Here is a 24011-nt window from a genome sequence, read left to right on the forward strand (position 1 = left end):
GGATATAACAAAATCCAATCTTGAAAATTCTACGCAGTAATCCATATTTAAAGTCTTTTACTGAGTTTAATAATGGTAGTTTGGGGAATGTTAAAGATACACATTTGGACTGGTGATGGTCTCCACAAGTCAAATTGTATACAACATTAACCCATATTGATTATCTTTAGGATTTAGTTTTGATGCAATTCATGTTTGGGTAACAGTCAATCATATAACCTATCTCACATTTGACAGTCATGGGGTACTGTGCAGTAGACCAGTTATTTTTACGCATTGTTACATTCTATCATTATGAGCTCTGACTGGAAGTTTATTTCCTGTGACTGGAAGTTAGAAATAAAAGCTTTCCATATCATGGTGTTATTTTGATCCTCGTGGACAACTCAGGCCTATTTTCCTTTCCATTTTAAATTCAGTTCAGATTATGGTGGACTATTTGGTAAGATCGGTCTAACCACTACATCTGAATATCTTTTGTGCAAGTTTTTGAACATTGCAAATTACAACAGCATGGATGAAGAATGTGTGTACTTGATAAAATTTTAGGGTTGTGCACTGGAGTATAGACTGAGAGTGTAGGCTGACAAAGAATGAGATCAGGTGAAGGGTAAACATCCAAATCCCAGCTTGCATGACTTCTGAATGAGTAAAATAGCTGATGTTCTCACTCCATGCTGTAGACCCTTTATTTTTATCCTTCAATCTTCAGTTGCTAATGGGGCGCGGTGCTTAATGATTTGCAGCTCATTCTGGAAGCTTGAAATAACTTTTTGGTTTGCCTTCATTCCTACCTATTTCTAATCCAACATAGTTGTTGGATTAATTTTTTCTGTTATTTTGCTTTCAAAGCATCAGCTTTGAGATACAAGGCTATTACTCTAGTGTCGAACACGAACGCTATTCTGTTAATGCAGTTTGATAGTGCATGCTGGTTCGCTATCATTTAGTGAAAGGATGACCAATAAGAACAGCAGAACTTTCAGATATCAGGCTCTTTCTCTTGATCTAAGCATAACTTCTAGAAAGTTGCATTTGTTCTTCTTTTGGTTGATAATTGTGGTGTACCCATCTTGCTCGCACCTTGATAATTTCATGGGTTACCTGCTACCCTCTAGCAGCACAGGTAACTGTGTCCTAAATAGATGGAAAGAAATCGTCAAATGTTTTTGCCTCGCTGAGATTTGAACTCGAGACGTTATGACTCTCAATTCACTTGATCAAAGTTCCATTTTGAGTTTATTTCTTTGCATACCTTTGCGCTCTGCGTAAATACAGAGCTTGTTTTGTACAATGGGACCAAGCATTAGTCACTCTCCTGTCCAACTCTGATCCCAACTACACAAGGTGTTAATGGTGTGTCCCATTTACTTTTAGTTTTGGCCCCAATGGTAATGTGCGATTCTAAAAATGTACATTGTAGATCAACAGGAATGCGCTGCTTTTTCTTTTGCTTTTTGCCCAACTATTTATTACCACAACAAATAAGAGACTAGACTTTATCGGAAAGTGCTTAACGCTTGGCAAGTAACCAGCTGAACAATTAAGATTCTCCTGTCAAAAGGTGCTTCAATCTTATCTAGACTCTTCCCTTATTCAAATTGAGTATGCATGTTAACGTCATATATAGCTAGCTGCATGTTCATTCATCTCGTGACAGTGGAATATCAGGTAAAGAGTCGAATCAAATCTATTCCCGTGATTGTGAAGTCCCTAAACTTGAAAATCTATCTTATAGTAGCAGTTTTGGCTGTTACCTAAAAGTCTACCGTTGCTTCTTGAAACTCAATTGATTGGATTTGTTTGAGACTACTTGAGATTGAGTGAATGCTGAAAATCATCAACATACTATCACATTGTCTCAATTTATGTGATATTTTTTTGCTTATCATTTAAATTAACTTTGAAATTCTCAATAAGCAAACATATTACACTTTTCGTTTCAATTTGTTTGACCTACTTTTCTTTTTAGTCTGTTAAAAAAATGATCATCTCCTTTATTAGCAATTTTTTAAATTTCAGTTTTCACCTAACATGATTAAGATCATAAGATAAAAAGACATTTTGATATATTTGACAATTTTTAAAAAAAAAATAAAAATTTTATTTACTTTTTCAAATTTCATATCAAGTTATAACAGGTCACTCAATATGTAAGGAAGTATGGTAAATTGGGACGGATGAATGGTCAATGCAACTTAATAAACTTAATAATGAGAATGGCAACTTGACTGCACACAAAAATCAGAGTCCGTGACGCCCACACTTTTGCCAGTAAGTAAATACAATGAACTTTCACGGATTCCCAATTCTTACACTATTCAGGCCAATAACCAATCACACACACACATTAAATTCCAACCTATCCAATCTAACTATATAAACCCTTCATTTCATTCACTTTCATACACACACACATTGAAAGAAAAAAAGATGGAGCATTATTATTTTGTCAAAAAAATTGTATCATTGGCTTTGTTTGCCATAGTGTTAAGCAGTGCGAGTATAGAGGTAGCGCGTGCTCAAGGAATATGTAACGTGTCGGGTGAAGGACTAATGTCGTGCAGACCATCAGTCACACCACCCAATCCGACAGCGCCTACAGCCGAGTGCTGTAGCGCGCTGTCGCATGCAGACATGGACTGCCTTTGCTCTTACAAAAATTCCCAGTTGTTACCTTCTTTGGGGATCGATCCTAAACTCGCAATTCAGCTCCCTAAGAAATGCAGACTCCCTAATCCTCCTCGTTGCTAAATTAAAGCAAAGTAATTAAAGGTTGAAAGTGTTAATTGAATAAGCTCGCTATGAGAATTGACGCTTTCTGACTTCTTAATTGTGACGGACCTAGCTTGCTCCGCCCCTACTTCAGTTAAAGCTCCTAATTTCCTATACTTGTATCACCATGTGTTGTGTGTGTTTTGAACTTTGTTTGTCCTATGTTTTTTTCTTTATGGTGGTATTAGTAATTCACTTGTTTGTTATGTTTTCACTGTTGTTTTAGTATAATAATAATAATAATGTATTAGTTGTTAATGAACAAGTACAAATAAGGCTTGAGGCGTGCAATACAATATCTTCATTACAAAACTAAGTATAAAAGATGGTAGCTATTATGATTTACTGATAATTGGATTCACTCTTGGTATATTTATTAGGTGTATGAGATTAGGTCACTCTTATTTTTATGATTTGTCTCTAACCTTCAAAATTGACCAATATGATTATGACATGTGTCTAGGTTTGTGAAACTTATCACTAATCCTCTTTTTATGGCCAATATAATCTTTTGAAATATTTCAAGTTGCCACAGCCCTAACAAATCCAAACGTAGCATTGCAGAAGGGATGAAATGTGTGAATGCTAGCTAATGTAATTACAAATGTGTGTCAACGTCACATTTCAACCAAATACTCAACAACAGCTTTCTGCCTGTCCCATGCCCCTAAAATCCAAATGAATTGGCAATTTGTGCCCAAAATGTGTCCCTTCTTTACGGCAAGTCGAAAACAATATACTCAATATAATTTTATAATTAGAATTATAAAGGGTTATTCATTCTTTCTTTAATTGAAAATATATAGAAGCCAACTATGTTTTTTGATTTTCCACCAGATATTGATATTTGTATTAAAATTTAATTAAATTTGAATTTGAATAGAAAAGTTATATATTAGAGGATGAAACTCTCTCTGTAGCAGATCCACCTTATGCTACTAAAAATTACATTGTTTAGCTAGGTTAAATTTTTAATTTTATGTATAAACATTATATGTTTATCTATTTTTTTTATATCGTAATGCCCTTTGATAAAATTTCTAATTCCGCCTTGCTGCAAACTCCTTTCTTGACAAGCTCTGTTTTCTGTACACTAACACTGTGCATGCAATTTGGAAAACACCCTCAATTCCCAATCATTATAAAAAGAAAGCATGACAATGAAACATGAAAACTTTAACTAATCAATCAATGTGGTAAGAAATAATCCATATATAAGCCGGAAAATAGATTCATGTCTAATTTTGACTTACTCTCAATCATGAAGATTATAATATAGTGTACTTTAATTTTTTTTTATTTGATGTAGCTAGTAAATATTTACCCCCATACACTAAAAGTCCAAATAAAATGGCAATTAGCCCCAAAGTTATGGAAAATAGCTTCTTCCTTCGTGTGTTTACATCAAATCAATAAATGTATATCATATAATGTGTTGATATATATAAACACCCTATTTAAAAATATCTAATTTGAAAATTCAAGTCAGCTATCACTTAACACAAAGATCTCCACAATCGAAGATCGAATATTATTTCCTCTTATCAAATACATCATCATGGATGGATTATTCAAAATCACACATTTCATGCATAACTTAATGAACAAAAAACATAAAATTAACAAATATTCAACCTATAATGAACTCTCTACTGCAATCATTTTTTCTGACTAGCTCTCCATTTTCTGTACACTAATAACTGTATATAGTAAATGCAATTCATGCACTAAATCTCTTGCTACATGCAATTGTAGTACAACTTGAAAAAACACCTCAAATCTCAATCATGAACAAAAGTGTTTAAATGAAAACTTCAACAAATCAATCAATGTGGTAAGAAAAAGAATCAAACTTTTTATCTAACTCTGGCCTACTCCTGGGCCTAGATTTGATAAGCTTCGTCCTTGATCATTTTTGTTGAAGGAGTTGATTTTTTCTTGCTTTAATCCAGCTCTAAACTTTGATATGAAGTTTTCTGCTTTTGTGTTTACATCTGGGCTTGGACAGAACAATGGTGACGCTGCCCGTTCACCGGCGCCGACGTATTCGGCCGTCGGGGTGTTGTCGGCTGAATCTATATCTTCAAGTTCAGGCGACCCAGAACGTGAACTGACGGTGCTGTCTATTCTCACGTAATCGCCTTGTACTACGAATTTCCAGGCGTGTTTTCTGAAGAACGGAGGTGGTGGAGGTGGTGGTGGAATTGGTATCAACGGCGATTCTCCTCCGCTGTTTGAGTTTTCTTCCACACTGTCGAAGCTTCTTATTTTCACTGGCTTTGGTGTTGGAGTTTTGGTGATTGGGGTATTTTGGGTATTTGGTCTAGATATCCTGACCGGCACCGCCTTGACTGGCGGAGGAGGTGGTGGTGGTGGTGGAGGTGCATTTCTCTTTTTTCTGCCTTTTTTGGATGTGAACAAGTTTTGAAACAGAGAAGGAGGTGGCGGCGGTGGCGGAGGAGGTGGTGGTGGTGGTGGAGTGGCTGATGCCGGGTGTTGGTAATGGAGTGGAGGAGGTTCTGATTTGTGGAGAAGAGCATCAAAATTATCAACACTTTTTGATCTATTTTTTCTCTTCTTTTTGTGATATAAAGAGTTAATAAACTCCTTTGTAGCACTTGCACCACCTCTTTTCCGATCGCTTTTACTGCTCCTCTGCTCTACGTATTGTGGCAATGGCTGCGGCGGCGGAGGTGGAGGTGGTGGTGGTGGAGGAAGCGTCGCCGGTGCCATAATAACTTTATTTACTTCTCGTTCATGATCTTCCCTTTCCCTCCTCTTGCTTGCTCTCTCCGTTTTACGCGAAACACTATGAGATGCTCTCTTCACTTTCTCCTCATATACTGGTGCCGGAGCTAGCAGAGGGAAAGACAGAGGTGACGGCGGTGAGATCGGCGGCGGAATTGAAGATGCTGGAGTAAATATAGGAACATTATTGGATCCTAAAGGATCTTCATAAATAGTTTTAATTTCAGGTTCCAGAGAAGGATCAACTTCCCTCCAGCTACGACGGCGATTAAGTTGACCGGGATCGGAAAATCGATAACTATCAACATGAGTATCATCGTAGAACCTCCAATGATCTTCTGCCGAGATCCACCGCGGCGACACTTCACACAAATCAGGGTATGAACTAACACTCCTCCTCAATCCGCCACCACCACCACCATTACTGCTAAAGGTATTCCGGTCTCCATTATCGAACCATGTACGTGGTGTTGTTGGATTTGGATTCGGATTTCCAATTTCACTAAACCATCGACTATTTGGTGTTGATGGATTCGATTTCTGAATTTGGTTTCTGTTAATTGGAGAAGTTGTTTGTTGATTATCTTCATTCTTGTTTCTGCTGAGAAAACCAAAAATCACAGCAACTAGAACCAATATTACATTAACAGAATCCCAGCTTTTCTTTACATTGTTTGGTTTAAATATAGACAGAGTCGAAGGAACTATAAAAACTAAGAAGAAACCCGCCGTTACCAGTAGAATAATGAGCAAAAGTCCGGCGTTAAAGAAGAGAGACGACACCCGGTGGCGTAGCCTCTCTGTACGCCGGAGATCGGTGGTGTTTTGTAGCCAAAATGGGGTCATGTTTTCCCCATCATCTGCCATTGATTTAGGCTAAAAGAAGCTCTTTTGGTCACACTTGGTTTGGTCTTTGTTTTGTTCTTGTTGTATTGTATTGTATTTGCTTTGTTTTAAGACTTTGGGTTTGACAATTTTTGTTGGATGGATAAAATTAAGAACTTTGTAGTTTGTAATATATATTTATAATATAAAGTTTATGGATTTGGGAGTTGTAAGATTACTTGTGGGGTTGGAAATGGAGCAGTTGTGGGGAATATTGAAAAGTCATTTTTTAATTAAATAGTGAAATTATAAGTGTATGATGCAAGAGTTGGGATTTTTCACATGCTTTGCTAAGAATGACAACCTATGATCAAATATGAATACCGCGTACTTTGTAATTAAAGTATCTTTGAACCAATAATATGAACTTTGATAACGTTTAAGGATGGATATATTATGACCCTTGTTACGGACAACATACAAATTGCTCAAAGGCCAGGATATATTAAAAAATTAATAATAATTTTTTAACTATATATATAGAGTTTGATTCGAAGCTACTGGATTCAAAACTTATATAGCCTCTATTCTATGTTAGCCCCTTCTTCATAGCCTAATTGGATCCAGATATTGAAGTCATTTTCAAGCTCTTGAATCCTTCATATAAAACAATTAACTAGCAAGCATTCTAGCTTTAGCTAGCACCAAGTAAAGATCCATGATCCATCCACTCATCAAAAGTCAAAACCACGGCCATGTGTAATTGATCGTAAGAATTTAGAATATCTTTTTATCTGATTAATTTAAATTCGTGTGCTAAAAAAATTTATTACTAGTAATTTTAACGTTCTATATTAAAAAAAAACATTTTCAAAACTCAAACTCGAGACTAGAGAATAAAGATGGAAGAACCATTACCATTTCACTATACCATATGTTGGTAAGAGTTTGAAAGTTGTTGAGACTTGAAACCTTGCTTCCAGCCCTAAGACAAGGTGCAAAAGCATGCACCAGCTCAGATACCGTATTTCAAGTGAAGAAAGAAGAAAAAATGAGCAACGTAAATATCGTGTGATAATGACATCCCACGTCTTCATCAACTACGCTCCAATTTTTGTGTTTTATATGTCTCAAAAGCATCTCTATGATCAATTCAGTATTTAATAAATTTTTAATATATATATATAAAATTTAAATTTCATTAAAAAAAATTTCGACTGAAACACTCATAGGAACTCTTGCGTCAATCACTTTCATTCCTCTCATTAAACTTAACTTGAACATTTTCTAATAACTATTGTACCTTACAAGTTACATTAATTGATCCACCAATATCATATCAACCTTGAACTACATAGCGCTATAAATATAGTACAATAATTCATGCCAAAACAAGCCTTTGGAAACTTCCAACAGAAGCTATACTATTGAAGTTTGACGGTTTCAACAGCCTTCTGTTTGCAATGTGTTATTCCCCTCTTACCAATACTCCAAATTTATATCTTATTTTTAATTTTTTAGATTCAAATTATGTTAATTTTGATAAATATTTTAAAATATAATTTTTCATCGTATTGACATGAGAAAAATTAAAATTATATTTATGGCCCACATATTGAGTGCATTGCACAGTTCCTACTTATATAAAAACTTGATTAATAATACAAGTTGATTGATTTGTAATGACTTGTTATAGTCATTTGTCGGAGTCCTTTTTCCCCCTTTTTTGTACACCACGAGACTAAAAAAAACTTTATAGTATATGGATTTATAGAAAATTTAGTTGATTAAGTTTTACGAGTCAATTTTGAACAGCTAAGAAAAAATACCTTTTGAAATCACAAAATTTAAACAAGAAAAGCTTTATTTTTATGGATTGTGGTCCAACATTTTTATGGGTCATAATGTAAAGTTTATTCTGTTTTTAAATTTCTCTATCTTGGTAATCATGAATGTTTGAATAATTAATGACCCGTTTATTTAACTCTATTCATTTATATTCGTTTAAATCAAAGAACCTGCTCCAGAAAGAGATAAGACCTTAAGTACTGAATTAATTAAATTAGACTTATATCGCGACTAGCTTTAACGCACACCCTTTCTCCTTAATGAATTCGACCTTCATTCACGTAGATCTCATGCGACCCAAAGTGCACAACTAAATCAAGAGTTTCTAGTAACCAATAGGGTTGTATTGTAGAAAGAAATTGTGTATTGTTCTTCACATACAACTGCCCCAAGTTGTGGCTTTGCTATTATACCATTTACTACTAAACAACTGCAGAACTAAGAAATTGTACCTCCGATATTTGCTGCAACATGCTCAATTTACATAGCCATTTTCTGGCGCAACAACAACAAAAATTTGGATGAACGTCATTTGTTAAACTGTTCTTTTTCTCTAATACATTGCTAAAATACTATTCTCATACACACCTTATGCCCATAGGAAAAATGAATGGACTGAGTTATGTAATAATGAGATTTATACCCGTCGCCGTGTACAGATTTATACTAAACCAAATGTGGGTGAACATGTCATGTCTCTAACTTTTGCTCTTGAACTTCCTGTGAGCTTTAAGGTCCACCACAATCACAGAAATGTTGTCTTTGCTACCTTTTTGAAGAGCCATCGATGAAAGATACTCTGCTGCTGCTTGTGCAGCAGGATCCACTCCGTGGCCCCTTTCCGGCAGAGGGTTAGTCCCATTCCTTTTGTGCCACAGTAGAATTCGTCGTCTAGCCACTTCACAAGCTTCCTCGTTTGTCACCACATCCCACAACCCGTCACTGGCTAAAACTAGGCACTCATCTTCTCTAGCACGTGGTACAAACATAACTTCTGGTTCGGGTATAATCCATGGTTTCAAATATCTGTCACCTGAGGATAATGGGATACATGAATAAACAATAGAAAGAACAGTAAAGCATGTAGTATTTAACCTTTCATCTATCCGAACACTATTGGGAAATCGACACCACATCAATACATGAACAATGGCAGTTGCAGACAAATCAGATAAAAGTACTGAAGGCGAGGCACTTAAGATAGACGATAAATAAGAGCTGAGAGAACACAACAAGGAGTGTAGGAAATTCATGGATAAAACAAACAGATAAAATGCATCCTAGGTCATATAATGTTATACTCTCTCCCATCCAGAAAAGACTAACCTTACAACAACAACAACAACCCAGTGAAATCCCACAACGTGAGATCTGGGGAGGGTAAAGTGTACGCACACCTTATTCTTACCAAAGTAGGACGGCTGTTTTTCAGAAACCCTCGGTTCAATAGAAGCATAAAAGCATAAAAAGAGGTCAGATAAAGCTAAGAAGTTCAAAGCGATATGAGAAAGCAAATAACGAAAGCGACACAGAAAAAATAGAGTAATCAAAGTACAGCAAGTAATAGATAATAATAGAAATCAGAGCACAAGAAATTGCAGTGTGCTAATGCGCCTACTAATACGGAAGAATAACGAGACTATGTACTAGCCTTCTACCCTAATATGGGTCCTCCACACCCTCTTATCTAAGGTTATGTCCTCAGTAAACTGTAACTGCGTCATGTCCTGTCAAATCACCTCTCTCCAATATTTCTTCGGCCTACCCCTACCTCTTCTGAAACCATTCATGGCCAACCTCTCACACCTCCGCACTGGGGCATCTGTGTCTCTCCTCTTCACTTGCCCAAACCATCTCAGTCGCATTTCCCGCATCTTGTTTTTCACCGGAGCCACTCCTACCTTATCCCAAATAGCCTCATTTCTAATCTTGTCTCTCCTGGTATGCCCACACATCCATCTCAACATTCTCATCTCGGCAACTTTCATCTTTTGAACGTGAGAGGCCTTAACTGACCAACACTCCGCCCCATATAACATAGTCGGTTTAACCACCACTTGTAGAACATGCCCTTAAGTTGTGGTGGCACCTTCTTGTCACATAGCACACCGAAAGCGAGCCTCCATTTCATCCATCCTGCCCTAATACGATGTGTGACATCATCGTCAATCTCCCCGCTGACTTGCATGATAGACCCAAGGTACTTGAAACTACTTTTCTTTTGGATGGCCTGGTCACCAAGCCTAACTTCCGCGCCAACCTCCTAAGGTGTCTCACTGAACTTGCACTCTAAGTACTCTGTCTTGGTCCTACTCAGCTTAAACCCTTTAGACTCCAAGGCATGTCTCCAATCCTCCAGCTTAGCGTTAACTCCGCTATGAGTCTCATCGATCAGGACTATGTAATCCGCAAAAAGCATACACCATGGCACCTCACCTTGAATTTGTCCCATCAATCCATCCATCACCAAGGCAAATAAAAACGGACTAAGAGTTAATCCTTGATGCAACCCCATCACAACTGGAAAGTGCTCTAAGCCCCCTTTTTGGAACCCTCATACATGTCTTTGATCACCCTAATGTACGTCACAGGTACACCTTTAGCCTCCAAACATCTCCATAATATCTCTCGTGGAACTTTATCGTAAGCCTTTTCTAGGTCGATGAATACCATATGCAAGTCCCTCTTCCTCTCCCTATACTGCTCCACCAGTCTCCTCATAAGATGAATGACTTTTGTAGTTGAGCATCCCAGCATAAATCCGAACTGATTCTCTGAAATAGACACGCCTCTCCTCACCCTCATCTCCACCACTCTTTCCCACACTTCCATAGTATGGCTTAGAAGCTTGATACCTCTATAGTTGTTGCAGCTCATCCAGAAAAGACTAACCTTACTTATCTTAAATTCTTAATAGTTCTTCCTAAAAAAAATTGACCCTTATTTAAATGGAAATTATTTCCCCTCTAACCAATGAACTAAACTAATATAATCGCCATATGCTTCTACTTGTTATATGTTTACTCTCTCTGTTCCAATTTATGTGATACACTTTTCTTTTTAGGTCATACCAAAAGAATGTCACCTGTACATAATTAAAAACAACTTTAAAATTCCCCTTTTACCCCTAATAAATGATTTATAGCCACATAAATTGTCAAGAGGTGGGTTGGACCATAAATTTCAAGTCTCTTCCTTTCTTTCTTAAATTTTGTGTCAAGTCAAACGGTACCACATAAATTGAAACGGAGAGGAACTAGTTAATACTTGATTTGACATGACACCAACTACCTATTCTGCTTTAAAATTCGATCCTTGTCTCTATTAAACTCTACAATGTAATATAAAGGTAAGATAAGGATTTAAATGTAGGGGAATATCACTGAATTAAACATGCTGAAGAACATGTAAAACCTAAGGCTGCCCCTTACAGTATTCGATTCGATTTATTACTAATATGACCAAAAAGTCAAACTAGATATACTTGCAAGACTAAAGAGAGGATGTAGAAGGATACCTCTGCTTGGCTTGCCTAGATTTTATTGACCATGGAGAGTACTGAACTGTCGGTAATCAAAGAAATGCCTATTTATATTGTTAAACGTTTCAGTGAGTTGTTCCCAGCAATTGCCTCATGGGATCCTGCTTGTTCGAAGTCCGAATTTGGAGGGAAAACAATACCAGAACTACGCCTCAATCTCAAATCAAGTTGGGCTTGGTTGTATGAATTCTCACTATTCATGTTTCCAATCTAGATCCCGTCTCAATCCAATATTCTTTGATAAAGGTGTCTTAATCCAATATATAAAAAAATCAAGTTCTCATGACACTTGAATTTCTCAACATTTTCTAAGGGCATAAAAATCTTCCAAGACAAGACTAACGTGAAGAGGATTAGCCAATATTCCTAGGAATCATTGAACTTAAAGTAACGCGAGAATGGAGAAAACCATCTTCTATACTAGCAGTTGTATTCTAACTTGGACAATGATAGCTTAATATCAGTATTAGCTACACCTCATCTGATGTACATTCCCTAAAGATCTCACAGGTTCTCTTTTGATGGATAATAAAGCCATAAATTTTCTATTAACTAATGTTATACATTTTACCACAAAAAAAAAATAGGTATCAAGCAAATCCATTGCACAACATAATATATAGTACAGAATATTCAACAGATGCAAGCTGAAAGGTTTTAGTACACCAACCAATAGATCTTGACATTGCAAGAACGCCAAATACACGATGTCCATTCCACTGAATGACCTTGCCACCAGATGCTTCAATTCTGGCATACTCATCTTCTCTGCTTGGCTGGTAAAAGAATATAAGGTAAAAGAGTGAGATGGTAATGAATCAACCGCATTCTTTCCTGCCAAAATTAGCCACATGTGAAAAAAAGAAAGAGAAGAAGAACAAAAAGAGAGACAGGAGGTTGATGCTAAAGAGTGTCTTACTTTGTGATCGACTGACAGTGCCACTGCTTCTTTGCCACGATAAAGGACTGCTCTTGAATCCCCACAGTTAGCAACTATAATATGAGATGAACAAATCACCGCTACAACCGCAGTGGACCCAACAGTTTCTGGGGCAATAGGCTCAGAGTTGCAGCTAGAGGTAATTAAGTTGTCATCACAGAGATCTATGTTCACCTTCCCCCCAACTTCATCGTCAACCTTGAGAAAGCAATTAGTAAAGACCTCCTCCCACTGCACCTGCCGGGTATCCCTTGCACTTCCATCCACCAAATCATGTTTGGGAAATTTTAACTCCTCAACTAATGCCAGATGAACACGTTTACGGCAATAATCCGCAACCTGCATGACGAAACAGCAGTCAGTTATGATAAGCTTGGTTGTCGTTGGGTTGACATTGACCAGGGCTCAACTGATGCTAGAACAAACTCCAGGAAATTAAACTTTAGAACTAGGTTGCATTTATAGATTTTACTGAATGTACGAAATACTACACAGCTGATATCATGGGATGAAGAAATGGTTGGTGAAGTCAATACAAGGTAATCGCAAGCTCCGGTATAAATAATCTATGCAAAATTGATTTACTTATTTGGCTAATTAATCAAGAGAAAAACATACAAGAATCATTATACCTGAGATCCTCCATGACCATCATATACTCCATAAAAATGAGATGTCAGGTGACTCAAACTTTGACTTAGTCCATCAATTACACGATCACCAATAAACATCTTGATAGGAATTTTCATAAAATTAGGAACAGCCATAAGAGCATCCTCCATCTCCAGTCTCTTTCCACAGATAGACACAGAACCCCAGAGTGGCACACATTCCAATTCAAACACACTCTTGACACTTTCTTTGACAGGTTCCTTCTCACTAGGCAATGGAAGGGCCACTACAGATGCCTTTAGTGTAGGGCCACTATTAGTTTCATCATCTGGGAGCGCACCTATGGTATTACTGACCTTTCTATCAAAACTCCTTTCTTCCAAACTTATGACTTTGGCAACTATTTGTCCATTGTCGATACCCTCGATTTCAACAGCAATTGGCAAGCTTAACTGTAAGCTAGCGCCCAGTGGCAATGACTCCTCGCCATTAATTCCACATAGATCTTCTCCAACAGATAAAATCTCATCTTCATCGCTTCCCTGAATGATGCTATTGCTAACAATCAGGCTGTTTTCAGCTCCCAATACAGTCTGCGGCAGACTACATTTTCCAGAGCTTTCTCCTAGTGTCAACAAGGGAACTCTACCAACCTCAACTTTCATACTGCTGCTATTTCCATCCCAACTGGTATTTGACTCAGCATGCAACAAAGATGCAGGATCTGAAAGTAAGCTAGCTGTGTCAGTCAGTAATTTGAGCCTTGTGATTTCTACATGGTTCGAAATTGCAGGGTTATCACAGATAGAGCTGCTTAAGCTGAGTGTAACAGCAACAGCTGGAGACATCTCTTCCATTAATTCTTTCTAGTGAAAACAATATGCAAGTGAGTCAACCGCGTTAGTCCGTGCAGCACTACCAGCAACAAATTGTTCCAAGCTTTATGTTTCACAGAGTAGGACTGCTTTAGAAGGGAATTCACAAGTACGGTAAAATAGCTGAATTGAATCCACAATGAAATGAGGTAGGAATCCACAAAAATGGGCAAGACAGCTAAAGTAAAAGCACAAGAAGAATGATGTAGGAATCCACAAAAATGGGGAGAGACAAAAATTGAATGAGGCAAGAAGATCTCAGTCAACAGCTCACTACAAGAAGTAAAGGGTCCACTACCAACATCAAACAAAAGGTGGAACAAGCTCCAGATAAGTGAGACAAACAAGGATGTGAAGGAGATCTGCTGCTATAAACAGATCCAAACTTCTATAGATGGCAAATTCTAGGCAGAGAAGACGTGGGGGGTCCTTTCCTGTACCTAGAACTAGAATAATATCATGCAATTATCTTTCTTCAAGAGAAGAAACAAGACTAACAAGAGCAAATCCCATCTCCACCACCATCAACCCTTAAATACACAAGAAAATGGGGAAAACGACAAAATCAAACCCTTATCCATGAATTTAAGAAGGGAAAGAGCAAGAATCATGGAAAAGAACCTAGTAAGGGCCAAAAAAACAGACAACTAATCAAGAATCACAAGAAAACCCTAAAAAGATACAACCTTTTTGCCACATGTAATTTGGGTTTCATGGATCTGAGGCAACTCATGTCCACCTCTCAAAATATACGTCATTTACTAAAATATACTATCCTCCCTCCAATCCCAACAAAAAAAAATTGAATCTTTAAGCAACAAATGATTCGAGAACATAAAAAAAAAAAACAGTCCTATTTGCATTAAATTCAGCTAAAACAGTGAAAAATTAAGCTTACCAACAAGAACCCTTTTACCAAAACAGCTTGCAGACTCTCTCTCTACCACCCCTTGTCAAGATTTTATTTTATTTTTCATCACATGAGAGAGAGAGAGAGAGAAAAGATTTTACCTTTGGTGCAGTCACTCACTCCTTAGGAGGACACGTGTAGATTCAATTATCTAACTCCAATCAATGCTAGCTGACAGACAAATGCTTTGAATTGTTTTGTGCTTACCCTTAATTACAAAAAAACAAAATGGGAGAGTTCATGGACTTTCCATGAGGACCATTTTCAAGAACACCACGTGTTCTTTCTTGGCAGGACAGTCATTACCTAAATAATGTCTCCATTGTTTTTTCTGTCAATTATCATGTGTTTACTTCTTTTCAAGGGGTTTACTACTTATCTACGTCTGTTGCCTTTGCATTTTTCATTTCATTTCTCCTTTTATTGCTCAAAAATTAGGTATTTTGGCGTTATATGTTGCTTTCCACTATGTTTCAATTCTTTATTATTTGACACATTGCATTTACTCTCTCTTTTTTTCCTCAAAACAAGCTCTTTTTTTTTGTTTCTTTCTTTTTTTCATTCATTACCCAATATCAAATGCGACTAAGTTCAAATTCACACTAAAATAGATAAAATCTTATCTAACAAAAAAAATTTTATATAAATGCACATTTGAATTTTTTAATTAAAGATAAAATAATACTTACCACTCTATCATAATTTTTATTTTCTCTATTTCAATTTGTTTGACTTAATTTTATTTCGTACGAAACTTATGAAATTAAAAAATATTTTTAAATTTTGTGATCTTAAATTAAATATATATAAAATGTACCAAATATCTTTTAATATGTGTTATTAAATATGTTGTGTAAAAAATAAAAATTATTTAAAAAGAAAAAAATAACTATTTTTAAACGGACTAAAAAGATCGTACGTAAACAAATTGTTTGACATGAAAGGAATATTATTTTTTTGGTACATTTCAAACAAGGTTATTGCTTTTTACCTCTTTTTGTGCAAATTTATGCCAACTATGTATAGTAAGGCCAACTTTATGCACTTTGTCATGCATTACATAATGAAGCAATAAAAAATATTTGTCTATGTACATTGATGGACAATAGCCAAACTTGGAAATATTGAAATTTGGAATATTCGAAATAATATTTGAAAATTATTTTAAATGACTTTTTATTTGTCAAACTAATTGTTGTTTCAATCAACTTTGAAATATATAAAGTTTGAAGTCTGGAAAATAGATTTTAGAAGTTTTTAAAACTTTCACTCACATAACTTTTATTTTCATGTAGAAGAATATGTTCAATTTCCAAATATCTTCAAGCATTAGTACTCTTCTTCTTTTTTTTTCCTTCCTAATATCAACCAAATCATATCCAAAACCCTCTGCTAAAAAATCCCATATTATTAATTAGGAGTAATATTATTTACTTCAAAAATTATGTGCTTGTAATATAATAACAATTCAATTTGTGAAATGGGATTTAAGACAAGTGAATTAAAATGATCAAACCTATTTTTTTTCGTCCAAGCCATAAAAACAAGAATAAATAAAAGTATATGAACTACGTCAAGAACAAGAATAAGAATCGAAATAAGTATAAACTAGAGCAAAAAATAATAAAGATATCTTATACTCGATATTTGTATTTCAGAGTTTGAAATAGAGTTGTATTTTATAAGTGAAGATGAGACGTCTTCTTTCTTCATAGGGATTTATTTAAAGGGTAGAAAAATTATGAATATCTTGAAGATCATTGCAAGCTTGCCCCAATATTAGGTAATGAACAAGGACTAGATGGAGGAGGTTTATGAACATGATATACCTGATTAGTACAGATTTATTCCATACAAAAAAAAATTATTTTTCCATATATGTTAGTAGAGATTTTATTAATTATACTCCAAGTAATTGTATATTATAAAAGTACAAAGAGATTCTTATAATTACATAAAATTACCATAAGCAATGTTTTTTTATATATTTTCCTTTTGTTTCATACTGTTCCACAACAAATAACTCAAGATCCATCCACCCCACCTAACAATCAATATCAGAATATTATGATCTCTTCTTTTCAATTTATTTATGTTGCTTCATTTTTTATTCTATTTTTTTTTATAATTCTTTAATTCTAACTTTTCATATGACATGTTTAATATTATAAGATTAAATGACATTTTAATGCATTTTTTATATAATTTTTTAGTTTTAAATCAAAAAATTTAAAATTCTTTTTAATTTTTTAAATTTCATGCTAAGTTCAAATCAGATAAATAAATTAAAACACGGAGTAAGAAAACAAGAAAAGACGAGGAAGAGACAAGTCAGTGTGGTGAAGTCAAGTTATATACGTAATCGATTTCATTTAATTTCATTTTTTTAAAAAGACTTCGTAATTGTCTATGTTCTGGATTTTTCTTTTCTAAAAAATGTAAGATTAACGTGTAAGAATTGAATTGATGGCTCTATAAGATTGGCCAAAGAAATATAAAAATAAACTTTGGAAATAAAGAGAAATAACAAAAGCGTTATAAACATAACACGTCAAAGGTTACAATCAAAGAATTGATTACATAAAGAGAAAAAAAGGCTATTTTTTTAAAGAATCCAATAGAAATTCGACAAGGAAGCAAAGAGTAGGTTTTACTTTGCTTGGCTTAATAAATAATGGCTTTTGGATTAAAGATGGTAGGTCAATAACCAAGTTTGGTGGCACTATTATCCGATACATATTTTGGAGTTCGATTAATTTAAATTTACGTTAAAAAGTTTATTTTTAAAATAACGTATTATTTATTGAAAGTAATTTTATTTTTAATATTTAAATTTGAAATCTTTAATTAAAAATATATATATTTATTACTTCGTTGTATCTTTGTTGATGTGACATAGTGGTATTAATTTTTTCATTACATGTGCTTTCACCATTTGTCCACTTTTATAGATTAGGATTACCGCACTATTTGGGTGTTTGGTATCTTGATCAAATATAATTTTTAAAAATATTTGATTACTTTTAGAGGGTGAAAAGTTAGGTGTACTAGTTTTCTTTTCCTAAAAAAGGTAACACGATGGACTGTGGAAGAAAAGAAAGTCATAATTTTTTCTATTTTTTTTTACTTCTTACAAATTTATTTCAATAAACATGTACACACTATTTTCATCATCGAATAACTAAAAATATTACTCTCACATTTCAATTTATCTATCTAATTTTAATTTTACTTAAAAAAAATAATTAATTTTATAAGTTTAAACTAAAAATATATAAAATGTACCAAAATATCTTTTTATTTTATAATTTTAAACATATCACGTGATAAATTAAAATTATAAAATTATAAAATAAAAAACATTTTTTACGGATTAAAACAAATTAGAAAAAATAAATTAAAATAAAGAAAGTATCACTTATCTTTATCATCAACTGCTATTACATGATTGCCATGTGTCAGGATTTTTATGTTTAATCCAAATTCTGGAATAGATTCAAAAAATTACTTTTGTAAGACAAAACAACAAATCTTATCTTATCTTTCCGAGATATTTTTGATAGACCTAAACTTTTAAAAGACAAAATATTTTACAAAATTAATTTTCATATCAAACACTACAACCACGTTAAAGAATTGTGTTTTTTCCCCCTCCTCCCGTTTTGTAGGAGCTATAGCCTATAGGAGAAAATGAAACAAGATTATTAGTTGGTTATATATATAGTTCTGCAAAAGTATAGAAGATACAAAGACGTTGAATAATCTTCTAAGTATATAAGTACTAATATTTTATTGAATAAAATCAGAAAACATTTTCCAGGAAAATAACTTCCATTGTACCAAATACACCATTCATCACTGCATCTCGACTTCAGGTGCTAACTTGTCAAGTATATCCTCCCAGCTTCAACAGCCTCATCCCTGCACTACATGCAATACAATTGCAACTCCTGCACCTATTGATTTTGCACGCCTATTTGCTGTGGATCTATTGGCCCGGACGCTTGAATCTATTCCACCGCGACTAGAAACTCTTCGCTGAATGTGGCTCATAATCGGTACGGGTGCAGTGAGGTATTCCAGTTGAGATTCCCGAACTTTGATGAATATCTCGTCGTATCTAAACCAGTGAGACATCAAAGTTTGACGCATACATTCTTTTCTAGCCGGAGATAGAGGAAAATAGAGTTCAGGGTTTAGGGTTCAAATGGCATGCCATCATCTAATTTTTGGATTATCGACTCTGAATCCACGATGAAAGAGGAGAAAAGAACTTGTAATCATGAACCACCAAATATGCCACGTATCCAACGCCTAAGCATATGGAGTCAAGTCAGGGGCAGCTCAAATAAATTGGTGGCCTAAAGCCAAATCTGAATAGAGGCCTTAAATTCTAATATATATATTTTTTATGAAATACAAAAGTTTCAGGAGGTGGTAGAGCATTCAACAGATCAAAAACAAGTTGAGTATATCAATATACTGATAGTCTGATACCAAAGAAACGCTTTTCTATGTTCCGTTCATCTTACATTTCCTCCCTAACTCCTAAGTAGGTATTCATGTCCGACATCAGTAGATGTTATTAGAACAAAGATCTATTGAAGTAAATGAGCTTATCCAGGAAAACTGATGACTACAAGGATTTGTTGATTAAAGAAATCATGTTCCCTTTTCATAGATGATAGTTCAGTCAGTCATAAATAAGTTGGATCAAGGAAAAGGAATCAAGAGAAATACCGCTGCATGGTAATATTCCGAGAATGATTCGTAATTTCCTTGCAGTATGTGTTAACATCCAGAATTGCAAAACCAGCTCTTTGAAACAAGGTTGATGTGTAAGTCTCGGAAAAGTAAAACGAACACTGAGACCATAATCATAAGGATTTGATTAAAGTTGATATAAGAGTGGGACATCACGTATAACTCAACAAACCCGGGAAAAATACTTACAGTTCCGTCCCCCCGAAAATAAAAATTCTCACTAATCATCTGGTTTCTGTCATGCAGTTTCACCTGAAACATTCGTAGTGTAAATTCCATGCCAAAAATTTGCTTACAGTTCCAGATTTCTAGCAAGCAAAAAACTTGTAACAGAAAAAGGGGTCAAGCCAAAGATAAAAATGTTCAGAACTTAATGATGTCTATGTGAAGCTGTTTCATTTTCAGAATGAAAACAGCCCATACAGAACACTCTTCAGTCAGATTTTCTCTTAGCTAAGTCATTACGTAAAGCTCCACTAAAGTTCTTCATTTCACCAATCTAAACAAAAGAGAAGGATTTATGTTCTTTGCCAACTGAAAATAAGTAAGTACTGAGTATGCAGCAGTATCTTCCTGTTCAAGTAAGGCAGTGAGCATGTAACACGTTCTTAAAAAAGATCACATGTTTTCTCTATTTTGTCTAATGAGCAATTGGAAGAACAGTGAAGAAATACGTAATCTTCAGCCTTTCAACAATTTAAAAGATGAATGACTATACATATCCATTTCCTCTCTTTTAGACACCTGGCAAAATAAATTGTTTTTTCTAAACAAGCGAGACCCCATTTCCCCCAACTACAATTTCTTTCCACTTCTAACCCTGACCAGCAGAGCTGATCATGTGCCATGTCTTATGTGTTTCATATGTTCAACCTATTTCAAGTTAAGCATGTAATTCTGGTTTGAGACAAGGAAGCTAGACATGGTGAACTCTCTCGCATCAGGTATATATGAAGATTCAAAGGTTGCACATACAGCGCTTTACCTGAGCAGAATCACCAACTGCATAATCTCGTAAAAGAATGTAACCATTTGGCTGCAAAAAATGAGATCGCAGTAGCATGGCACACCCATTAAATTATCAAATAATAGAGAAACAAAAAGGAAAATGAGGTAAGACATCTCCTTAGCTCATGTATTACCTTTAGGACTTGCTTACAGTTCTCCAGAATGGAAGCCATCTTACATGGTGAAACTGCAGACAATGTAAAAATCTACTTAAAGGAGTTAGATGTTCGTGTAGGCATATGATTTCCCAAAGGAAGGAGATATGGATCATTAAATTGCTTTTAGGTGAAATACTATGCTTTAGCACTTCAAACATATTCAAATTTGATTATTATTACTTACTACCTTCACTTACCAAGGTTACAACATCAACAGTAGAAGGCATGACATTAACGCAGAGATCATCCTTTGCGGCATCACAGACAAAGACATTCATCTTTTCCGAATTGTAATTTGCATGCGACTGCATCATATATGATAAATAGCTTTAGTAGTTTGCACAGGACTCCATCACATAGGATAAGTAGCTTCAGGCCACAAGCATGGCATAGAAAAGCAAGGATTATACTCAGAGTTTGTCGTACAGTAGAAAACAAGCATAGTTCCTCAGACATATTACTTAAAATGCAAATAACAGATTAATCAAATGGAAGCTCACAAATTTCAAGAATAAAAATTGATATAACAGAGAGTCATCAAGAGAACAATGTCATGGATGCTCAATGAGATCCTAAGCAGACTACAATGCAATGCAGGTGAAATATTGTAAACTTAAATGCAAATGACAAAGTGATAAATAAGATATGAAATGTTAAGTTTGCTGATCTTAACCAATAAACTAATTTAATGGAAGCTAAAAAAACCGGAGAACAGAAACTGATATAGCAGCTAATCTAAGATAAAAAGGACAGGGTACTGACTGAGATCCTAACAAGATTACAGCTAATGCAGCAGGCATGAAGTAGCCATAACACGTAAAATGCTTTTACTTCTGGTAATGATTCTGAAAGTTGCAGATGAAAGATCCCAAAGATGTGAAAAAATTCCTCTACGCCAAAGAGGAGCATTTAGATATGATCCATGCTAAGCAACATAGAGTTCCATTGAGGACCTTCATTCTTTCAGCACTAAATTATAGTTCCTTTTTCGGATGATGAGTCATGCCAAATCCAATTATTTGTCAATTGCCATACGATTTCTACCTTATTGGAAAGACTCCTTAGCCGTCAAACAGTGACAGAGCAAATACCAAAAAATTCCCAAATACTATCTCGTAGCTAAAAGCCAGGGGTAACACAGCGTACACACCACCCTCCCCAGATCGAACTTGTGGGATTACACTGGTATTGTTGTTGTATAACTTGTAGCTAAAAATTGATTCTTTAAGTATCTTTGTTCAACATCTAGGGAATATTATGATTAAGTTAAGTTACTGTTGATGACAGCATAACATTAGAAAGTTGACAAACCTTAACGAGGGTTACTGCTGTAGGTGAGAAATCACAGGCGTGAACATAGAGCTTTGGAAATGTAGCGATGAGAGGAAAAACCGTATTCCCCGCTCCACAGCCCACCTGTCAATATCTATTTAGTTTTGATACTCTTCAGGTGACTACTACAGGAAGATGCATTTACAGCATCACTGAAATTACCTCTAAGACAACCTTCCCATTGGAAGATTCCATTTCATCATCAAAATATCTTCTCCAATCTTTCTCCAAGTAGTGTCGGTCCTTGAAAAACTGCCCAATGTACAAATGTTCGTAACTGAATTCAACAGTATAAAAGCGCAGCACGATGCACGCACAGGGTCCAGGAAAGGGACAAACTACAAGGATCTATTCTATGTAGAATTACCTGCATTTCTGCAAGAGGCTAATTACCTGGACCCGCAACCTCTCGTATACATGACAACAACTTTATGCCAAAACTCTCCTTCAGAATTCAACAATATATGGCAGGATAAAATCGAAGATTTGAATTTCTTTTTAAACTTTTTCGGACAAGGCCGGAGTTTTTTACCTTGTTTTTGTGGAGCTTGTAGAACTTATCCCAGTACTGTTGAGACCTTCTGCTGTAATGATGGTTTTCTCTGTCACCGTATAATGAAGTCCGAAATCGAATAGTCAAATATCTCCGGCCGACACGTGGAGTTGAATTAACTGGCCACTTCACCGGCGACACCGTAACCGGAGGAGCACCGGCTGCATGCATATTTTATGCCTCCCAAATCCCCCACGCTTACGGTTGGTTGTTAGGAGATTTTGGATGAAGTAAGGTAAAACGACGGCGTATACGTGAGACGGCACTGAAAACGGCCACGTAGGACTGTGACAGCTGTCATTTTTTTAACCTAAAACTCCTTTGAGTCTTTGATTTGTCTAATCTCATCCTTAAAAGACACACTTTACATAAAATGTTCATCCAATTGTAACCAACAAAACATACAGAAAAACTTAAAAGAAATACTTTCAATTTCGACCACTATACTTGCAGTAATGAATGATTTTTGTTCATTTAATTTATCATGTCTTATTTTTCTTAATTAATTGAAAATCAAAAATGTTTTTAAGATGAAAACTCAAAGAACATATTTTGTTCAAAGTCATAGTAATTATCATCGGGGTTTATACTTTAATAGTATCGGGAGAACTACACAATACGTTTGAATTTGATTTTTATCACCACATTTTTTCCTTCACCAATTTCCTACCTAATGAATTTCTTTTCTAAAAAGAATTACAAAGTATTATAATGTTTGTGTTATAGTAGACGGTTTACATCACATTCTTAAAATGCTACTCTTTTTTAGATTTTGCTAACACGAAATGCTTTGTTAGTCGTACTAATCTTTACAGAGTTTTATAATGTACAGTGGCAAAATAAAAAATCTTATTAAGGTTTTTAAAATATGAAGAAATGAACACACAAAAAATCAAGATGATTCAAAATATACTATATATACCGAAAACATAATTCGGGCATTCCAACATCTTTCATTTCGATCAATAGTCCTCCTCATTTTGTTCATTGTGAAATATAGTCTGAGAGTAGTCGAAGTTGGTTCACCTCTCTCCTCCCTTATAACTTAGGTCGTTCTAATCTCGGATAAAAATATTCCAAAACGGAAGTCAAGGAGGAAAGATCATATCCTTCAAGGACCAA

The 24011-nt window shown here is 35.1% G+C and overlaps 3 protein-coding genes across 6 annotated transcripts; all 3 read right to left on the bottom strand.

Moving 5' to 3' along the window:
• Positions 1–4194: 4194 nt before the first annotated feature.
• Positions 4195–6639, bottom strand: LOC129896403 (formin-like protein 20). Its single transcript, XM_055972292.1, has one exon. It carries the CDS (start codon positions 6388–6390, stop codon positions 4636–4638), a length of 1755 nt encoding a protein of 584 aa, XP_055828267.1. The 5' UTR covers positions 6391–6639; the 3' UTR covers positions 4195–4635.
• A 1993-nt stretch (positions 6640–8632) lies between these two features.
• Positions 8633–15392, bottom strand: LOC129896688 (protein phosphatase 2C 16). 4 transcript variants are annotated; one of them, XM_055972627.1, is made up of 5 exons: positions 15176–15392; positions 13310–14013; positions 12657–13016; positions 12408–12513; positions 8633–9229 (listed from the first exon to the last, which is right to left on the bottom strand). In XM_055972627.1, the coding sequence occupies exons 2-5, from the start codon at positions 13952–13954 to the stop codon at positions 8895–8897; spliced, it is 1446 nt and encodes a 481-aa protein (XP_055828602.1). In that variant the 5' UTR covers positions 13955–14013; positions 15176–15392; the 3' UTR covers positions 8633–8894. The 4 variants fall into 4 exon arrangements, with proteins under 4 accessions (XP_055828602.1, XP_055828600.1, XP_055828601.1 ...); XM_055972625.1 differs by lacking the exon at positions 15176–15392 and adding an exon at positions 15063–15170 and having other exon boundaries at positions 13310–14155; XM_055972626.1 differs by lacking the exon at positions 15176–15392 and adding an exon at positions 15063–15169.
• A 3457-nt stretch (positions 15393–18849) lies between these two features.
• LOC129896335 (tRNA N(3)-methylcytidine methyltransferase trm141-like) lies at positions 18850–23182 on the bottom strand. Its single transcript, XM_055972202.1, has 9 exons — positions 22869–23182; positions 22499–22588; positions 22316–22420; positions 21202–21309; positions 20981–21052; positions 20824–20874; positions 20028–20090; positions 19815–19939; positions 18850–19388 (listed from the first exon to the last, which is right to left on the bottom strand). Exons 1-9 carry the CDS (start codon positions 23058–23060, stop codon positions 19355–19357), a joined length of 840 nt encoding a protein of 279 aa, XP_055828177.1. The 5' UTR covers positions 23061–23182; the 3' UTR covers positions 18850–19354.
• Between the last annotated feature and the right edge of the window lie 829 nt (positions 23183–24011).

Source organism: Solanum dulcamara, chromosome 7 (assembly GCF_947179165.1).
Source record: "Solanum dulcamara chromosome 7, daSolDulc1.2, whole genome shotgun sequence".
NCBI classification, from domain to species: domain Eukaryota; kingdom Viridiplantae; phylum Streptophyta; class Magnoliopsida; order Solanales; family Solanaceae; genus Solanum; species Solanum dulcamara.